We start from the raw sequence: 22,385 nt of genomic DNA, 5'->3' as shown, positions 1-22,385 counted from the left end.
TGAGGTTCAGAAGATGCCTTAAAGATCTATAGTTAATTTCTTAAAACTACCATTTGTTTTGAGTTTCTATCTCTATTTTTTGTTATGAAAACAACATTTACATCCCGGCTTTCATAACCCATTATGATGTCTCACAAAATGAGTTTGTCTTAGATCAGATATACAAAGCACACTGTGTAATTCCACAAATTACTAAGTATCTAATATATTTTAGGCTAAAAGATTAAGAATTCATTCCACAAAAGGAGTATTTTCCTATACATATTGAACACCAGATATGTCAGAGAAAGGGAAGTCTACCAAATCAAAGTTAACCGAATTTGTTAGAACTACAACATCAGTCTCCTCAAAACAGTTAACTTCTCTATTAAGTCCTTCTATATTACCCAAACTCAGTAAGTCAACAACTCAAGCCTATTTTATATGTGGCATGTGTGTGTATGTATATGCATATATGAACCATTTGCCTATAGTAAATTATCTCCTCTGCAAGCAACATATCTGCTCAAAAAAATAAATAAATAAAAATGCTGGAAACTCAAGAAAATATATCACCTGTGCCTACTCTTAAAATTTTCTATCATAAAAGAAACAACAGGTGCAGAACTGAGCCTATTTCATCAACAGCTGAATGGTTAATTGGTTCTTAATTAATTATTATCTCACGTAGTTTTATAACATTACTTCAGGTAAGGAATACTCTTCAAAAATTATTTTCAATGATTTTGTCAGTCTCTTAAAAAGATGATGCCTAGCCTCAAATTTGATGTAGATTACGTTCCTGCCACTGGAGGAACTGAGTAAATTCAACAAAATAACACCTTCTTTGTTACATTTAGTGCAGTACTCAAGGCAAAAGCAAGATGCTATAAAGTAAAAACTCTAATAAGTCTAAGGAAGCATAGTTGTTAATGTAATCAAGGAACCGCAAATTACAATAGTTGTAACATAGCTCCTCACCTGTTCATTTTTGCAAAGCCACACGCTGTTTCCACTTAACACAGTAAAAATTTTGGCTTTATACCCTCTCAATTCAAGATATCCACATTTCTCAGGTGCAGCAGCTGCTTGAGACTGCAAGGCAGGGGACTGTGATTTCAGTGCATTTAACAGTATGCTGATCCAGTCATTTCTCTCCTCTGAAAATGAAGACAAGAGAAAATACATCCGTACTCATATAAATTATACAGACACAGAAACACGGCAAAGGATCTATTCTCTCTGTAACACATCATTTACAGATTCTTTCCCACAACCGCAATCTAAATGCCCCTGCAGTCTGAGCCAATGGCCCTATTTCCTAAGAGAAAAGAAGTAACACTAGCCAGGTGTTCTGTAACTAATACTGATGGCCTCACCTGGGAGCTTATTAGACTGCAACATCTCAGGGCCATTCAGGACCTGATGAATCAGAATCTTCAGTTTAAGAAGATTCCCAGGTGATCTGAATCTATGTTAATATTTAAGAAGCACTCGTATAGATCATTCATGAGACTGGATTTTTTCTTTTATCAGAAGTAATACTGAGACCAGTTAACACATTTTACCTGGCAACTAAGTTACTCAAATGCCCAGAAAATCTTACTTCTGTTACTTAGAGCCTACTCTACTTAAGAGTACGCAAACTTGATAGTCACTCATCCAATCTATTCTCACCAAACAATAACATCTCATTTTGTAAATTAAAATTTAGTCTTCTCCCTCCATAAAAGCGGAGTGACCTTCAACTATGCATAACACACTGCGTTATGGGGACAGAAATTTGATCCAGTCCCCAAAGAGCAATCAAAGTTGTAAGTCAAGTTAGATATGAACATAGAACACAGAATACTATAAGTGTCATACAAATGATATCAAATAATACACGAGTCAATTCAATGGAGGTACATGATTTGCTGAAGGTCATACAGCAAGTGTAACATTAACAGAATCAAATGTTTTAACTCTCAATTGTTCACAGCACTAAGGGGGTTGAAAAAGGACTGTGTTAGGTCTTGGAATGAGGAGCATTTGAAAAGACAAAACTGGGGTCCGGTGAGGGAAGAGCAGAACTTTATAACTCTAAACAAAGAAGAACACAAGAACAAAGGCAGGAAGAACCAACATCTGTTCAGGGACTGATAGAGAAGCATATTGCTAATTTTGAACTCACAAAGAAATAATAGGAAATACGGCTACAGCTTCTGCAGTACCTGTAAGGAATTTTGCCTCCAAACTTTATTACAGAGGCAAAAAATAAAAAGTCAAGATTCTTAGCAAGGAAGTGACATGATTAGCAAGATGATAGGCAGACCAAACTGAAACTTGGAGATCAGGAATAAGGCAAGAGAGGCATGAAGTACAATGAAAATGGAAACAAAAGAACACTTGAAAAGTCAAGACATTAAGGGATAGAAAAAATATCTGAAGTTTTAAATAGGTTAGAAGGTATTCACAAAAATTTAAATTAACCGATAGCTTAGTACCCTGACTTGACCAAAGAATGTAGAAGGTTTCATTTTGTTAAGATAACCACCCAGGTTTTTAGTGCCCTGGCAACACCTAGGTGGACTGATAATAATGTGTGAATGAAGGTGGCCTACACAAAAGACGATCCATGGAAGTGGATAAATGTTTAAGGTAAAAGGAGAAGAAATGGACAAATCTTGAGGTATGACTATATCTATGAGGCTGGAAAATGGGCTAGCAAAAAACAGAGAAGTGGTTATCAAGGCAAAAGGAAAAAAACAAAACAAAACAAAAAACACACAACAGAATTCTACGTAGGAAAAATGATCAAGAAGGAAGAGGAAGGAAAGAATAAGCTGGCCCAAGCTTGGAAAATTGGATAGTATCTCAGATCTAAGACCTGTCTGGAAAGAATAACTCCATTGTGGATTGATGTAAGTCTCCATATTAGACTTGCTTACATTCCAAATGAACCCTAAGTTATAACAAGACTTAATTTTTAAATTATCTTTATTCCTGCTCACCTTCAACACTACTAAAAACAGTTGTGCCTTAAATGATGAAGGCCAAAGTGTGTATTAAATCTCATTCAGCAATGCTTTACTTCAGGTATTTCACAATCCCCAGGTAATAGTGCCCGCGTATCAGGAGGAAATAATTTATCCAAATTCCTCAGCATCATTAGAAACTAAAGCACATGAAAATATTCAAGTAACGAAGTCAATGTGAATATGCAGCACTGACTCTACAAGTTTTTTTTTTTAAGTTTATTTATTTGACAGAGAGAGAGAGAGAGAGAGAGAGAAGGGAAGGTGCATTGAGAGAGGAAGAGAATCCCTGACATGGGCTTGACCCCACAAACCATGAGATCATGACCTGAGCCAAAATCAAGAGTCAGATGCTCAAATGACTGAGTCACCCTGACACCCCTAGTCTACATTTTAGACCTACATGAACAGACCCAGACTGCACTATGATAATTTTTTACATTTTCAGTAACACAACAAACCTTCCATTGGTTATTACTTGTGATTAGTTTCACACAAAATATTCTTGCCAACTAAACAGCACAGAATGTTTTTTATTTGTATTAATCTGCATAAATCATTTAGTTTGAAATGTAGATTTTTTTATTGAAAAGAAACCTACCTTAGGTTTTTATTTTAATTTTTTATTGAAATATAAACATACAATGGCCTATTAGTTTCAGGTGTACAACAGGATTCAACCATTCTATCCATTACTCAGTGCTCATCAAGATGAGTGTACTCTTAACCCCCTTTATCTTTCTCATGCATTCCGACTGCACCTTGCCTCTAGGCAACCTCCAGTTAGTTCTCCATATGTAAGAGCCTGTTTTTCTCTTTTTTTTCTTCATTTTGTTTTAAATTCTTAAAATTTAAATTTAAGATTCTTAAATTCCACATAAGTGAAATCATATGGTATTTGTCTTTCTCTAACTTATTTCATTTTGTAGGTCATAACTTTATGAACTAGGCCAAACTGTTTATGGTTTCTATTGCTATTATGTATCTCAGTTTCTCAGGAAAATAATTTGAAACTGGCATTTGTGGCTGTTAGACTTAAACATATTATGGTTACATCTCAACAAATGGTTCTCTGATAGCCTAGAACTATTACCTAGCTCTGGAGGGCCTCATTTACTAATAGGAAGTTAACAGTCATGAATAAATACAAGAATTAATAGTAACATTCAGTTTATTTTTAATTACCCATGCCAATGGAGATAAACAGTGATACAGATAATTCTAACATAATAAAACAGATTACAAGCATCATTGGTATTTGGCTGTGTAATGTGTGTATCCTTAGACATGGGGAATATGCTTTGGCAAGTCATAATATTGCAAGTCAAATATTGATTTTCCCTTGGGCTAAATGTCTTGGGCAAAGCAAGATACTATGCTAGCTTCTGCCTACTCTTCACACCAAGGTTCTTTTATTCTTTCTAATAACAAATATTTACTGAGTGTCTAACTTGATCTTAGCACTGTGCTAATAAGCACTATTCCTTAGAGAATATGCTCTGACCTAAACATGGCTTTGTTCAAAGTAGAGCACTCCGGGTTGGAAAAAGGGAAAACAAACAAAATCACCACTTTCTTATAATTATTCTAGAATGTAAAAAAAAGATAATGATCCCCTCAAACTAGTTTTTGAGGTTTTCAGGAATGAATGCCAACTATTGTAAGAAACAAAAAGTAAAGGGGCACCTGGGTAGCTCAGTCGGTTAAGTGTCCTACTCTTGATTTTGGCTCAGGTCATGATCTCATGGGTTCATGGGATCATGCCCCACATTGGGCTCTACACTGACAGCACTAAGCCTGTTCAGGATTCTGTCTCCCCACCTCTCTCTGCCCCTCCTCCACTTGTTCATGTTCACTCTCTCAAATAAGCAAACATTAAAAAAAAAAAAAAAAAGTTAAGAAACAACAACAACAAAAACCAACAGGAGAGACAATATTCTCTGACCACTGCATTTAGGAGTAGGCATATTCATGAGCAGCATAAAGGATTGATTATACTAGGGATAATTATACTTGGGTAACATGAGGGCTGTGTATAAGATTAGTGACAGAAGCTAATGCTTCAGATGGACCTTTACTTTTGATATGCTAATATAACTGAACCAAAAAGTCGTCAATGTAACCCATGATCAATTTTAGGGAAGAAAGTACCTGCATACACCATGGCTGTTCATAAAATCAATAACCATTCATTCACACAAATATTTCCTGAGTGCCTACTAGGTTCCAAGACCTATTCTGAATACCAGGAATGCAAGCGTGAACAAAACAGACCTCAGCCTTACTCTCCTGGAGTTTGCCCTCTGGTCAAAGGAGGAAGGCAATAAAACACAGATATGTAATCTATTACACATTGACAAGTGCAAGGGGACAAAGAAAAAGCAAGGGATGGAGCACATAAGAAATATCAACTTCTTAAGCTGGGTACTAGAAAAAGCCTCAGAAAGAAGGCAATGGTTAGGCCAAAGCCTAAAGAAAGAGGAAGTGATGGAGCAAGTCAGGAGGATGGCTGGTGGGAGAGCATTCCAGGTTAAAGAAAGCAGCAGTCAGTGCCAATGCCCTGGAGCAACAGAAGAATTGTTGAAATGCAGTGAGTGAGGGAGAGCACAGAAGGAGATAAGGACAAACAGACCAGAACCAGAGCACGTAGGGGCTCTTGGACAGAAGTACTTTACTCTCAGTGAGATGGAGAGACAACACAGCATCTGAAGTGGATGGACGTGATCTGACTTCTTTGATGAATGATCCCTGACAGCTGTGTAGAAAAATAGGCCTGCAGTCGATCAAAGGAGGTTATTACAAAACCCAGATAGAGGCAGTGGCTTGCATTAGAGTCGTAATGACAGAGGTTTTGAGAATTAAGAATGCAGGCATATTTCCAAAGTCGAAATGATCAGATGTGCTGATGGACTGGATGCGAGATATGAAAGGAAAAGATTCAAGAATGACTCCACAGTTAGCGACCTAGTATGATAATCCACTATACAATGGAGAACTTTTTTTTTTAAGTTTATTTTTTTATTTTGAAAGAGAAAGAGAGAGCAGGGGAGGGACAGAGAGGCAGAGATAGAGAATCCCAAACAGGCTTCATAGTGTCAGAGCAGAGCCTGATGTGGGGCTAGATCCCATGAAGCGTCAGACTATGACTTGAGTCAAAATCAAGAGTAGGACACTTAACCGACTGAGCCATTCCAGCTGCCCTGACAGTGAAGAACTTATAATTCCCCTGGCTCTCACTCCAGCCAGTTAATGCTCCATGACTCACTTCTAAAAACATTGACTATTTCAAGGCAGGTAAGTCTACTTGTCCAAAATAACTGAGAGAAACATATGTTTCTAACCCAAATGTTCGTTAAAAAAATAAATAAAAATTTAAAAAACAAATAATAAATAAATAAGCTTTCAGTATCATTGCTGCCACTGGAGGGCTGTAAAATGCTGTCTGGAAACAGAGTCGAAAGGAAAAACAGCTGCCTGCCTCCCAGGGGTTTAGAATTAGCTTAGGTGGACAGGAACATGAGCCTACGGCTGATCGCCAGTACTGAAAATGGCCCAGCAACACAAATGACGACCACTCAGAATTCTTAAGCCCTTTTCTAAGGATGCAAACTGCCGACTCAAAACACCACCTTCTTTTTGAAGTACCGCATCTGTATGTGTGGCCACAGGTGCCAGGGAATACAGACTGGAAAGATCATCAGCGGTTATGACCCTCTGGCCAATTCCAAAGGAATCTGACTCAATTTTTTATTTTAGGAAGAGTATTTACAAAATGCTATTACCTCAATATAATTCACTTTCATCTAAGAGCATGACAATACCGCACTAAGAAACATGCGGGAATTGAAGCCTTTGAAACTTTGTGGGAAAAAATTGCCAAACTGTAACCTATGTAAGAAATGCCAGTGGGCAATGCAGCAGTTTAGAAATAGGGACACTGGTTACAGGGGAGACAGGGTAGCTGTTGTACATAGGATTTTCAGAACCTTCTCATCAAAAATGGAGAATTCATTTCTGCTATGATGTCGAACCATTTTCCCTTTGTGTTCTCAACTTTCATCTTGCTTCTTCATTAGACTGAAGTAAAGTTTCATCTGGCTTAAAGTTCATTAAGTCAAATATTTCATAAGCCACTAAGGTTGATTTCTCAATTCCCAGAAAGTAAAAAATAATCAACCATTTGTATTCAGGAAAGGAGAAAAAAAAACAAGAAAACATACCTAGCATCTTGTTGAAGGTTCCATACTAAATACATAGACACACATACACCATTTACACATATATGCATACACACACACACACATCTACGTATATCTAGCTTTAAAAATGTTAGTTACTACGTAAAAATGACTTTCATTGAAAATAACTTACTCAGTAATTCCATTTGGATAGTCTCAGTTTTTACTGAAGCAGTATTTTCATGCTTTTAAAACTTAGAGACCTAAGACTTATTTAACAAATAATAATTTATACCAAAGTTTGACTGCAATTATACTATTTATGTATCAATTATGTGATATATGAACTACACATGAACTACATATCACAGAAGGACATTGGTTGATTGTAAACATGTAACTTTGAGACGTGTGGGTTGATATATTCTACTTAAATGTGTCTGTTTAACTTTTAACTACAGTAAGTAAATATGGCTAAACAGATTTCCACACAGGTTGGAAGCTTTATTTAGTATGGTCTGTCTTAACACGCAAGTTATGTGGCATATGTGAAATTCGTTTTGAGAAGCCAAGGGGAAAGTGATAAGCACCTGAAAGAAACAGACAGTCACCTTCTGGGCAGAGGAAACCAAAGCATAAGGAAAGATCCTCAGGATATCCAGTCGAGAAGAGAGTTTCTTAGGCTTTCCTGGCCATACACTCTGCAACTACTCAGTGCTGTCTGAGGCACAAGGGCAGCCACAGACAATATGTAAATGAACGACAGTGGCTCTGATCTAAAAGGTTTTATTTACAAAAACAAGCAGTGGTCAGATTTAGGTTATAAGCCATGTTTCGCCAACCCCTTCCCTAGACTATAGCTCTCAATGCCTTTTTAAATAGCAAGTCAAGTAAGAAACACTCTTTCCATTATGTATGTACAATAGATACCTAGGTAGCTCTCACAATACAATGCTAACTTCAAGCGAGGCACTTTGATAGTTCTTATTCTATTCCATGTTTGTTTTTCTGTTTTGGGGGGGGTTTTTAAAAATTTTTTTTTCAACGTTTTTATTTATTTTTGGGACAGAGACAGACAGAGCATGAACGGGGGAGGGGCAGAGAGAGGGAGACACAGAATCGGAAACAGGCTCCAGGCTCTGAGCCATCAGCCCAGAGCCCGACGCGGGGCTCGAACTCACAGACCGCGAGATCGTGACCTGGCTGAAGTCGGACGCTTAACCGACTGTGCCACCCAGGCGCCCCGGGGGGGGTTTTTTAAAATACCATCAGAAACCACTGAGTTGATCTCACAAATGGCTAGTGATTCACAGTGAAAAAAAGCTGCTTCAGTGTGAACAGCAGCTGGAATTTATGAGTTACTGATTATCCCAAGGAATAATGAAAGCTTTCTAGGAATATGTAAGATTCATTGAATGTTTTCATTCATTCATTGAATGAATGATTCACTCATTCATTTGCCATGCACTGGTATATGTTCTAGGAATCTAGCAGTATAAAAAAGACAAATACTGCCCCCAATATAGCTAATATTGTTATAGTTTATAAAGATGTAAATTGTGATGTGTAAAATTGAGCAATTGTAACACCTACATCTCTCGCAAGATCATTGTGAAAAATGAAGCACAAGTATTTAGTAAGTTCTCCATATCATCATTATTCAATTAAGTACCAAGAAGTACTTTCAAAATCAAGCTGAGCTATAATCTATACTAAAATAAAACCTTTACAATAAATTAAAATTATAATTCTTTAATTAATGAATATGGCTTTACCTATATTATTTAAAAGCAGTGAGTATGTTACAATATATAGTAATGATATATTGATAGTCAAAGTATACAACAGAGAACTCTTAGCTCTCCCGGCTCTCCCTCCTTCCCACCTCCAAAAGTCAGAAAAGATCTAAGGATTTAAAATGACTCCATCCACAACCCAACTACATGCCATCTAATTTTCACCATCAACTGACCTATAGCAGATGATGAAGGTAAAAAGAATTTTAAAAAATATAAAAGATGTTCCAAAATCTGTGTTAGTATGACATGTGTTCAGTTAAACCTGCCTAAGGAAACTTCCATAAAACCAACTTTTAATAGTTAGAAAAATGTTTTTGCATATCAAATAACTACTCTGCATTATCAAAACAACAGTTAAAACATGGACTCCAGGAGCAGAGATTTTTGCCTACTTTTTTTTTCCACTGCCATATATCCAGAATTTAGAGGAATTCTTGTCACTTAGTAGATCCTAAGTATTTGCCGCATGCAAGAATAGTGAAAAACAAATGACTTGTCAACTTGTTTATTAGGGCATTCAAAAGAACATAAAATGTAAATTATTCAAAAGTAACATATTTAAAGATTTCTTGACATTTGCAGCTTAATTGGTTTATCAATCTTCTGATTGGTCAGAAATTAATGTCTGAGTGTTCTTACAAAGATAAAAAACTAATCTTACCTTCTTTTTCTACTCTAAAAACAAAAGTTCTTTGTGTTGTAACAACTTCAAATTTGTTGTCTCCTTGAACTCGTACCGTAGATATAGCAGAAAGAGGAATTATTCCTTTTGAATACTTCTCCTGTGTTCGTTAGAGAAAAAAATAAGACAAATTAAAATGCAATTCTCATGACCTTATCAGAAATAGAATGGTAGCATATTTACAGCTGCTTCTTTCATAATTTTAATCTAAATTTTTTAGATGACATACAAATAGTATATATATATATCCTCATTCACACCTAACACCTCAGAAAGGAAAATATTAAGTGGCCCTTTCAAGTAAGATATCTTTTCAATTTTCTCATCTGGAATTAAAAATAAAAGGCAAAGAATCAAACACAATTGTACTAGACCAGCAATATACAGTTCCAAGAACCAACACTATGTTTTTTAAAACAATCTCTTTAAAATGATTTTATGGTGTTTGCAGGCATCTGCTGGCCATAATGGGTACTGTAACTAAACTATTTCAAAACTACTGCTATTACACATTGTGAACAAAATGTATCTCAAACCCCAGATTGCTGGATTATATTAAATATATTACTCAATGATTCTAATCATTATCTTAATAACACAACTGCATCACTTTACCTGTAATTCCCCAATAAAAAAGACGAAAGAATTAAAAAGATGGATAGGACTGTTTGCAATTGGCACATACGTATTACAACTGGGGCTGTATGCAACTGGCATTTACATTTTATCAATTTGCTCAAGAAGATCATCCTGAAGACTCTTGGTAGCTTTCTCTGTCTTCATTTTTCTGGATCCACCAACACCATTCATCACAATGACCACCCCACCATTTCAGCTATTTAGCTATTAAGTGTGTAATATTTACTGGGCCTCGTGTTGGAAAGAAAATTCCAGGGGCAGCTGGGCATCTCAGTCAGTCAAGCAGCTGACTTTGGCTCAGGTCATGATCTCATGGTTCGTGAGGTCGAGCCCTGCACTGGGCTCTGTGCTCACAGTCGGAGCCTGAAGCCTGGAGCCTGCTCTGGATTCTGTGTCTCCCTCTCTCTCTGCCCCTCCCCTGCTCGCGCTCACGTGTGTGCACACTCTCTCCCTCTCTGTGTCTCAAAAATAAATAAATGTTAAAAAAATTTAAAAAAGAAGAAAATTCCAAATAGTATTTATACATTCAAGGAGTCTCAAAATGAAAACCCAGCTAATGTAATGAAAGAAAAGTTTAAAACTGAGCACAAACCATGGAATATACATGCACAAAGATGTGGAACTCTCAGTTCTGCTTAAAAGAGATCAGATGTGTTTTCACAGACATAATGATATTAGAGCCTGACTTGAAGAAACCTTAAGTTTACCAGATAACCGGTTAGACAGCATTAATAATAGAGGTGTAAGGAGAGAAATAAGAGGATCCACAGTGTAGAGTCAAAAGGGTGAATCTGGAAACTTACATCAAAGGACACATTTCGAAAGATCTTAAATATCAGAAGAATCTGAACACATCTTTATGGGGCTTCTTCTACTATTTACACCAGTATTCATGGAACCCTCATTTTTGAGCAGACCCCAAAGTATCTGAAGCAACTTGTTAGGGAAAAAAAAAAAAAAAATTAAACCATTCCATGCAGATTTCGCCTCGGGTCATGATCTTGTGGTTCGTGAGTTCCAGCTCCGTGTCAGACTCTTGCACTGACAGCTCAGAGCCTGGGACCTACTTCAGATTCTGTGTCTCCCTCTCTCTCTGCCCCTCTCCTGCTCATGCTCTCTCTCTCTCAAAAATAAATAAACATTAAAAAAATTTTTTAAAGGGGCACCTTGGTGGCTCAGTTGGTTAAGCGTCCAACTTTGGCTCAGGTCATGATCCAGCTCCAGTTCGTGAGTTCAAGCACCACGTGAGGCTCTTGTACTGACAGCTCAGAGCCTGGAGTCTGCTTAGGATTCTGTGTGTATCTCTCTCTGCTGCCCCTCCCCTGCTTGCGCTCTGTCTCTCTCTCTCTCTCACAAAATTAAACTTTTTTTTTTTTTTTTTTTTTTTTTTTTTTTTTTTAAATTTAAACCATTCCATGCAGAGAACAAGTGCCAAGGTCATATTCCTCTCAGTGGCAAACTTCTGCCATGCATACCAGAGAGGTAAGGAACAGTCACCGTCAGCAACATGGTGTTCTACTGGGAGTTATCCTCTGCCAGTTGACAAGATACACTATACTATCCTATTTCCCTCTTACTCCTTTGTTGGCTTCTTCTCTTCCAATGCCTCTGCTCCAATCTGCCATCCCAGACTACTATATGTACACATCAAAACTCTATGCATTCAACACCATTTAAAATGCCAATGCCACAAAAGCTTTCCCACATCCCCTCACACAGCCAAAACTGGTAAGATATCTGAACTGTAATTGAAGACGTTGAGTGGGCAACCTCACAGAAAAAGAAGGATGTCAAGAAGTAAGTACAAGGCAGCTTTTCTTCTCCTGGTTTTCCTTTTTGTTTGTTTGGGGGTTTTTTGTGTATATTTTTTTGTTTTTGTTTTTTTATATTTTCTAAAAAAATCCCTTCTTACCAACTTTCAGCTACCAACTTTCTGAGGAAAATTCTCAAATCTGTTCGGTCAACTCAAGCCCTATATTTCAAGTCATCAATTGTATATATAACTATCCCATAAGCACCTCACACTTTAAATCATCTCCTGAAAACATACCCTTCCCCTCTGTAACCTGTTCATTAAATCTCGCTCTTCTAGTCAGTCTTAAATAGTCTTTGATTCGTGTCAATCCTTTGCACCCGCATAATTCAGGACTCTCTCTATAGCGACATACCAACTTCCTCCCTTCTACTCTCGGACTCTCTCCAGTCACATGAGCCTTCTTTGCGGTTCTAACACACCATGTTTCTGGCCAATACAGTGCCTTTTCTTACTCTGTTCTTCAAGGAATGTTGTCCAAATCCAGCTTCACATAGTTACTCCCTCTACATCCTTCACATTTCAGCATAAATTGATGCTCCAGAAGAAATGTTTTCTGACCAGTCTCTTTTCACCTGGTCAGATAACCTTAATTTAAGCTAAGAGCAACCTGCGTTTGTCCTTAATAGCAATTACTAACTACAATTCAAATGGTGATTTTTATATTTACTGTGTGATCATTTGATTAATAGTCTCCCCAAAGACACTGTGGGTCATATGTCTATTTTCCTCATACCTTTCACATAATCAGCACTGTTGAAGTATTTTCTCAATGAATGAATTCTATGACCAATCAATCACAATCATATCAAACTCTGACAGCTCATTTTTCATATTTTTCTAAATTCATTTTTAACACTTCCACTGGCCTACACAGCCTACACCCAGATAAATTAATGTCTGATTTACTGCATACTCCCCTGATTTGCCTCCCTACTTTCAGCTTCTTTTACTTCTAATCTTCCTTGCATGTTATTGTGCAAATGTCATAGTTGGAATAAATTTTAAAAGGCTTCATTGAGGGGGATAAAAAATGGATCTTGAAGTTTACACAGGATTCTGATGGATGGCAACGGTTCAGAACGTTCAGATGAAAGCGCAAAAACATGCAGGTGAAAATACAGGAAGAAAGATACGCTCACGTTCCCCACAGTGTGTACCCAGACACCACTGAACAAAGTCACGCAAAGAAATACGTGACTGACGGGCTTAAAGGAACCCCAATAAATGCAGGTGGGTTATGATGGCAATACTAGGCAAGACTAGACCACGTGGTGCTACAGGAATAAGAAAAGTGGGAAAGTGTCTCCCCAGTGTCAGGAACCTCAGATGTGGGAAAGAGCATAGTACCTTTGGGGACAGCTCGAGGACCTCTCTGGCTACACATCTATAGTGGCAGAGAGCAGACTGAGAATACAAAGTCCAAAAACATTTACACTTCAGCTCTAAGGTGATCCATCCTCAAATCTTACTTTGCTTAAAAATCACAGAAGCTTATAAAAACATATCTCCAGTGAGATGATTAAGCATTTGTTGAGTTAAAATGTTATCATTAACAAGGAAATTTTCCTTCCTCTAGATCTGCTTAACGAGATTAAAAAACAGTTCCTTCAAAAAAGTAACCCGCCCACATGCCCATAATAGTAGCATATTTAACAGGTAAGTACTCTGTAAGAGGAACAGAAAAATAAATTCCCCCGGAGTGATAAAAATGTACTTAACAAGCTAATTATCATGTCTCTTTAACCTCAGGAAGTTATAGTTTCTCTAATGGCTCATTTATCATCTGAGATCCCAAGAAATCTCATAATTTTTAATACTACATAAGTTGATTTTACATTCACTTCTAACAACACATGATAAGACAATGTAGAGGAGAAAAAAGACAACAGGCTCAGAATGATTGTGTTTTTCAGAGTGCAAAATTTTCCTTAAGGACAGAAATTGTAAAGCATCCCTTGAGCCCATAACAGACAGATATCAAGGTCAAGTCTGTCACTTATCTCCTACCACTTCCAGACAATGAAACGACCACAGGGCAATTCTGCCCACAGCTGAGTGAGAATAGGGGTGAGTTAGATTTCTTGGCAGGTGACAAGATATCAGGGCTGTTGGGATAATGCCATTTTCAGCAATACAATGGAAACGTTCTTGCAGAGATGTGACTGAGCAGCATTGACAAAAGGGAAAGAAAACCAGGGAAAATGCACAGGTGTGCCCAACCACACACTCCTCGGTTGCACCTTTAAAACACTGAAAAGCCTAACTACTGGGTGCACGTGCCCAGTAAAACTACACACTCATCTGAGACAGCAGCAATTGCCACACCCGCGCCTTCTGGACACTGGCCTTAAAACACCCTCTTCCCAGTCCTCCAACCCAATCCACTCTTCTGCAAGAGGGTCACAATGGAAACTATATCTCCTTTTAGGCAACATTCCAATGTTTTTATTTTTTGCCAAGATGAAACCAATCATCTGGATAGTAAAGGAATGAAATGCCACAGAAAATGATTCAAATTTTTAAAAAATTGTTAAGTTAGAGAATTTATAAACGTTATTTTTAACATGAACTTTTTATCACAATTTCAAACCAAGGCTGCATTATTTCATTGTATCAATATATAAAAATGTGACAGGCACTCATCTCACTGCAGCTGAAATGAGCTTAAAATTTTTTTTTAATGTTTATTTTTTGAGAGAGAGCAAGAGAGAGCGCACTCAAGCAGGGGAGGGGCAGAGAGAGAGACACACACAGAATCCAAAGCAGGGTCCAGGCTCCAAGATGTCAGCACAGAGCCCAACACGCAGCTCAAACTCAACGAACTGTGAGATCATGGCCTGACCAAAGTCTGGCGCTTAACCGACTGACCCACACAGGAACCCTGAGATGAGCTTTTAAAGGACAAACAGAAATGAGTCCAGTTGGACACAGATACCAGAAATTCTCTTTCCCAATTGGAGATCATGAGACCACTGCCAATAGAGCCTCATGGCATGGAAGCCTGTCTCCTCCTGAATAGACTTCCCCTCATTTCCATCAAACCAGAGAATGGCACGGCTGCTGAAAAAAACTAGAGGTCAGATTCAGCCACAGAGACCACATCATACCCACCACTGGCACAGAAAGTCTCAACGTTCAAATGTACAAGCAAACTAAAAACAATAGCTGAGGCAAAAAAAAACAGCTTTCAAAAAATATTTATCCCACCATCCTGCAAACCTCCAAGAGGTGTGTTTAGGGGCACCTGAGTGGTTCACTCTGTTCGTGCAATCGAGCCCCACGTCGGGCTCTACATTAGCATCACAGAACCTGCTTGGAATTCTCTCTCCCTCTCTCTGCCCCTACCCTGCTTGTGCATACATACTCTCTTACTCTCAAAATAAATAAATAAACATTTTTTAAAAAGTGTGTTCAAATTTATTTGATGCTTTATTTGGATCTCTGCAAAGTGAAACCAAATAATTAAATACTTCTCTAAGCTTTCTATTGTTCTTAATATTGTAGCATGTAAGTGTATGCTACTTTCTATCTAAAAGCAAATTCTCTTCTGCCCTGCAGCACTGAAAAATAAATATATACAAGGGAGTTTAAGTTTCTATTCAAGCCATAAATATCACAATAGGAAGTGAAAATCTCCTTATGAGAAAATAATGTTAAGTTATAAGCTATAAATAAGAAAATGTGCTTATGTGTTAAATGAGTATGTTAAGGGACTGTACGTAGTTAAGACTATAAAACTACCTGATTTTAATTAACCAAAAATATGATATATTTGTATGTTCCAGCTTTTCATTAAGGAAACCGTCAAACACAGAGAAGTTGAAAGATTTCTACAATGGACATCCATATATCCTCCACCCAGATTTGACAACTGTTAACGTCTTCAGTTTTTGTTTTACCTAACTATATGTGTGTGTGCAAATATATGTATTTGTAAATATAAATATGTAGATAAGTAACGTGTGGCAAACACGTGCAGATATAACATGTCAAATATTTCAGCCCACATCTAAAAATACAGACTGTCTCATACCTAATGAAGACATGATGAAAACAGTATCATGTGGTTAAGACTCACTTGCCTAAAGACTAAACTGGGACCACTTTCACATCAAGATATTCAATGAGCTCTAACCCCAAAGAACCTTCTCAGCTTCATCTCCCACAATTCTCCTTCATATACTCTATTTTCTAATCAGAAAATTGATTTCCCACCTGGACATGTTATTGTTCTCTAAATAGGCATGTTCTGTTCTCTCTAGTCTCAATGTACAAACGTTCCTCTTTTGTCAAGACTCCTAGCAAAAGAAATCTCATGCAAGAAGCCTTCTTTGTTTCTTCTATACCCTTCCAGAGTACAAAGTAACCTCTCTTTGTTGCCATTTCCTAGTTGTAGTATCCTCTGGTAAACACTCTTTAGTGTTCTCTAGGATAAAGACCATTTCTTATCCATCCTTAGGTCATTCACAATTCCTATAGTTTGTAGAAGTTACTCCATAAGTAATTGCTGGATGTATAATTTTTTTAATTAAAATTGTATATGTCAAGGAAAAGTTAAACTATGAAAAGAATGTTTCACCCTGCATAAACTCTTTTCACGTTGATAATCCAACTCCTGCTCTTAAAAATCGAATTGCTTGCTTAGTATACTGAAATACATCTTATATGTGTAAGACAATCTTTGAGAACTATAAAATGTACTTACCTTCTCATTATTGTAATAAGAAATGCTAAGGCCATCAAATTTCACCCATCTCTTCTGAAACATGCGTTTTCTGTAAGACATATGAAATTGTTATTGGACATTCAAGTATCATGAACTTGGCTTTTAAATACATTTGTAATGTAACTGTGTTGAGTACATTCCTATTTGTTGTTAATCAGTGTAGAAAACACTAGGCTATGACAATGTACAGTTTTTGTAATGGTATGTAGCTAATAATACATAAATGACACTTCCTAATCAGTTAAAATAGGTATTTAAAACAATGATACTGTCGATACTGGCACAAAAATAGACACAGATCAAAGGAACAGAATAGAGGTCCCAGAAATAAACCCACATTTATACGGTCAATTAACCTACCACAAAGAAGGCAAGAATATACAATGGGATAAAGACAGTCTCTTCAATAAATGGTGCTGGGAAAAATGGACAGCTATATGCAAAGGGATGAAAGTGGACCACTTTCTAGTACCAAACGTAAATATAAGCTCAAAATGGATTAAATACCTAAATATGAGACCTGAAACCACCAAAATCCTAGAAGAGTACATAGGTAGTATTTTCTCTAACATCAGCTATAGGAACATTTTTCTAGATATGTCTCCTAAGGCAAGGGAAACAATTGCAAAAATAAACTATTGGGACTACATCAAAATAAAAAGCTTTTGCACACTGAAGGAAACTATCAACAAAACAGACAATCTACTGAATGAGAGAAGATATCTGAAATTCACACATCTGGTAAAGGCTGAATATTCAAAATATATAAACAACTTACACAACTCAACACCAAAAAAGCAAAGAATTCAATTAAAAATTGGGAAGAGGACCTGAACAGACATTTGTCCAAACAAGATATTCAGATGGCCGACAGACACAAGAAAAAACGTTCAACATCACTAATCATCAGGAAAATGTGAATCAAAACTGCAAAGAGATACTGCCTTACAGCAGAATGGCTAGAATCAAAATGACAAGAAATAACAAGTGTTGAAGATGTGGAGAAAAAGGGACCCTCGCGCACTGTTGGTGTAAATGTAAATTGGTACAACCACTGTGTAAAACAGCATGGAGTTTCTTCAAAAAATTAAAGATACCATATGATTGAATAATTTCACTACAGAGTATTTACCAACAACAACCAAAAAAAAAAAAAAAAAACCCAAAAAACAACAACAAAAAAACCCCACAGGATTCTGGGAAAATATATGCACCCCATGTTTATTGCAGCATTATTTACAACAGCCGAGATATGGAAGCAACCCAAGTGCCCATTCATAGATGAATGGATAAAGATGTGGTGTGTGCACATGTGTATACATATACATGTATACATATACATATATATACAACAGAATATAATGCAGCCATAAAAAAGGAGATCTCGCCATTTGTGACAACATGGACGGACCTAGAGAACATTACGCTAAGTGAACTAAGTCAAACTGAGAAAGACAAATACCTTATGATTTTACTCATATGTGGAATCTAAAAAACAAAACAAATGAACAAAAAGCAGAATCAAACATAAACAGACAACTGATGGTTGCCAGAGGGGAGAGGGGTAGGAGGATGGGTAAAATGGGTGAAGGAGAGTGAAAGATACAGGCTTCCAGTTATGGAATGAATAGGTCATGGGAATAAAAGATACAGCAGAGGGAATATAGTCAATGATACTGTGATAATGTTGTGTGGTGACAGATGGTAGCTACACTTGTGGTGAGCACAGCATGACTTACAGAGATGTTGAATCACTATGTTGTACATCTAGAACCAATGTAACATTGTAGATCAAATACAAAATTTGAATAAGTAAAGCCATGATCCTGTTACCAGTATTAATATCCTCATTCATAAGGCTGAGTGCAAAAGAAAGTGTAGCCAGAAACACTATCATTGCACCCATTTCCCTGACGGAAATAACCCTTTAATAAGGACAATATAGGGGCACCCGGCTGGCTCAGTTGGTAGGGCATGTGACTCTTACTCCCATGCCGGGGGTAGAGTTTACTTAAAAGTTAATTAATATTTTAAAAAAGAGAATATAAACTTTCATCCTTCATTAAGCTTACAGCATTTATTTTATTTTACCTTAACTTTTGCTTTGGAGCATTTAGCAATATTTTGCTAAAATAACAAAGCTTTGTCAACTGAATAAAAATTACTTAATTTTCATCAAATGAGCTGAAAAAAGCCCTGTATACAAAATCCTTTACAATCATCCAAAATTCACTAAAATATTAACATTTTTCAAAAAGAATCCGATGAAAGGCAAATGCAGTTTAAAATGATTACTAAAAATGAGAAACAAAGCAAAAAATGTAATCACATGTTTCCTATTTAGGTTGGAAAGAAAAAAACTTTTTCTGACTATTTAAGAGAAAAATGAAGAACCAATTTCCACTTGGGTTTCGTTTTGTTTTGTTTTGTTTGTTTTCAGAACCCTTCCCTGAAGTGAGATAATCCTATTCTCTAAGTGACTTTTCTCTACTTGACACAATATAGATACTTTTAGCTTTTAACACAGATCAATCTATAAGAGCTAACTTCCTGTTTAAATAAAGTCATTTGTAAACAAATATGTAAATAACAACCATTTTGTAGTTTTCTAACATGCTTCAAATAAGGGATTGGTATAATATTCTGTGGTTTTTATAAGATTTAAAGATAGAAAAAGAACTTCTAGAAGTATGGAGACCTTGTCTTCCCAGCTGTTTTCTGAGCTGCAGAAAGGGAGCTTGTATTTCACTCAAGTGAAATACAGTGAGCCTCCCACACTGATCTATTCTGCTTCACATAAAATTAGAGCAAACCTGATCAAATTGAGAGAAAAGTTTCAAAGTTGATCAGTGCAGACATTTCCACATAGAAGCATTCGAATTACTTATGAAGTAAAATAAAGACTTTGAAATCATAAGCAAAACTAACCAGTCAGCTCTTTTTTCATCATCTTTCTGCTTCTTTTTAACTTCTCTTGGTCTGTGTTTTCTTACAGAAACACCCAATGTTTCTGTAAGAAGGTATTATGCTAAGTGAAATAAGTCAGTCAGAGAAGGACAGATAGCATGTTTTTTACTCATATATGGAACTTGAGAAACTTAACAGGAAACCATGGGGGAAGGGAAGGGGGAAAAATAGTTACAAAAAGAGAGGGAGGGAGGCAAACCATAAGAGACTCTTAAATACAGAGAACAAACTGAGGGTTGATGGGGGTGGGGTGGGGGAGAGGGGAAAATGGATGATGGGCATTGAGGAGGACACTTGTTGGGATAAGCACTGGGTGTTGTATGTAAGCGATGAACCATGGGAATCTACCCCCAAAACCAAAAGCACACTGTATACACTGTATGTTAGCCAATTTGACAATAAATTATATTGAAAAAAGCAGTAACATGTAAGTATTTTAATAATCTTACATTAATGTAAGATGTAAATAATATGAGAAAATGTGTACAGTGGGGTATGTACAAGGGGCTAATTGGAAACTGTACTTTCTGCTTAATTTTCCTGTAAACCAATGCTGCTCTAAAAAAAAAAGTCTATTATTAAAAAAAATTAATTCCCAGCATTAAACATTAAACATAATGAATATTACTTATAAACATAAGAAATATTAAGCACACAATAATAATACATTGAACAAATTAATCATTTTGTACTCATGTCATGTTGATCTCTGTCATACTTGAAGTCAGGTAAATACAGATCTTCCCACACAATGTCAGCAATAATTCTGTAAATCAAGATTTTGTTGTGGATTCTACGTACCTTACATTATGAATGGTGGTAAGATGAGCTCAACAGTATATATAACCTTCCACTTCAGAATAAAAATAATCAACATCTGTAGGGAGATCTTAGAACCTTCCATTACCCCTCTATTCCTTTTGCTAACTACTTCTCTTTCAGAGATCCCCCATACTACCTACACAATTATTCCTTCCCTGATGAGCTAATTCAAAGCAGATGACAAAGTTATCCTCTCTCAAAGCACTCTCTCCTTTTCCTCCTAACAAAGAGCACAATCTCTAACTGTACGTACATACATTTGTTTACTTGCCCAAATTCTGCCTCCCACACCGTATCTTATGCTTTCCAAGGACAAAGTCCAAGAGTGTTTCATCCCTTACTAAATGATCAGCAACTGACACAGAGACAAGTATGGCACCAAAAAAAAAAAAAAAAAAAAAAAAAAAAAAAAAATCTGTCCAATGAATGAGTGACATGATCAAGCATAGTTCCTTTAGCAAGATGACAAACCTCAGTGACTAAAACTCAAATAATCGGTACCTTAAAAAAAAAAAAAAAAAGGTTGGCACAAGACAGGAAAACTTCTGAAAACTCAAAATTAAATCCCAAGTTTCAAAACCTGCCAAAGCATAGAGTGAAGAAAGTTTAGAGCCTACTTTAATATGTTTTACTTAAGGTTGTTAACTGCAGCCATTTGGACTCCCAAAGCTTTCTTAGAATTCCGTCACCAACCTGATACACAGTTTGGGGTCTGAGGCATCATCCAGGAGTATAACACTTGTATCCACAGAAAAATGAGAAGAGAAAGAGACAGGGCAGACAGTTTAGGGGTCAAAGATACCACCATCTGACCACATCTCTCGGGCACTAAAGACCAAAGACACACTCTATTCTTGGCTCTCTGAGCAAGGCCTCAACCAAAACCTCAGCTGATAGGAGACTTATTAGTCTCTGAGGTATTTTCCCAACCATTGAATTTTCACTACTATCTGGTAACTTCTAGATGTGTTCAGCCATTTTAGCTCAATATTTTTAAATATTATTAAATCCTTCTAATAATCCTATGGAGGGACAGGTAAACAGGACAAGTCCCAGCCCACAGGGGAATGGAATGAAAAGCCACAGGGTGTAGCAACTGAAGAAACAACCATTCTGTAGTTCGAGAGAGCCACTGGGCAATTCTACTAACGGTCCTTTCCTTCTGCTGCCATTCATTCATGCAGGCAGCCATCAAATCTGTTGGTACCTACCCAGTGGACACAATCCTACAGCCATATTGCTTCCTATCTCTACACTGGTTCTTGCTCGCGCCTTCTCAGAGGCTATTTTCTCCACTTAGAATGCTTCTGGCCTATTCTTGACATGGTTAGCTCTTTATCCTTGAAACATCAGCTTGAAAGTATCCCATCCAAGTAGCCACCTGACTGCCACCTAAATCCTACAGAGCTCCTTGGTCTCTTGATCCATTTCTTCACTTAATAACACCTAGCAGATTTTGGAATTACATATTTGCTTTGCTTCACCCATCTCCCATGCTAGAAATTGAGATGCCTGAGTGCAGAAAGTATTTGTTTATCAATATAAAACCAGCAACTGCCACAGATTCTAGCAATAAAATGTGCTTAATAAATATTTAATGAACACAGGAACATATTTTTCACTGAAAAATGCTTACTCAAATCTGCATTATTTATATATTCAGAAGACAAACACCACTAAAACATTTTACCCTTAATTTCATGTTTTGTTTTTTTCAAATACTAAAGATCAGGGTTTTTTTTTTTTTAAATATGACAAAA

The 22,385-nt window shown here is 36.8% G+C and overlaps 1 protein-coding gene across 3 annotated transcripts in view; it reads right to left on the bottom strand.

Moving 5' to 3' along the window:
* ARAP2 (ArfGAP with RhoGAP domain, ankyrin repeat and PH domain 2) overlaps positions 1-22,385 on the bottom strand; it is a 213,653-nt gene that overhangs the window by 137,217 nt on the left and 54,051 nt on the right. For all 3 annotated transcript variants that reach the window (XM_042984792.1, XM_042984793.1, XM_042984794.1), the window contains 3 exons: positions 16,816-16,885; positions 9,635-9,755; positions 961-1,139 (listed from right to left, as the gene is read on the bottom strand). In XM_042984792.1, the coding sequence (XP_042840726.1) occupies positions 961-1,139; positions 9,635-9,755; positions 16,816-16,885 (370 nt within the window). The remainder of the gene's footprint in view (positions 1-960; positions 1,140-9,634; positions 9,756-16,815; positions 16,886-22,385) is intronic.

The sequence above is a fragment of the Panthera tigris genome, chromosome B1 (genome assembly GCF_018350195.1).
Source record: "Panthera tigris isolate Pti1 chromosome B1, P.tigris_Pti1_mat1.1, whole genome shotgun sequence".
NCBI lineage: Eukaryota > Metazoa > Chordata > Mammalia > Carnivora > Felidae > Panthera > Panthera tigris.
Note: the sequence above shows the minus strand (reverse complement) of the source record. Positions and strands in the feature narration are given on the sequence as shown.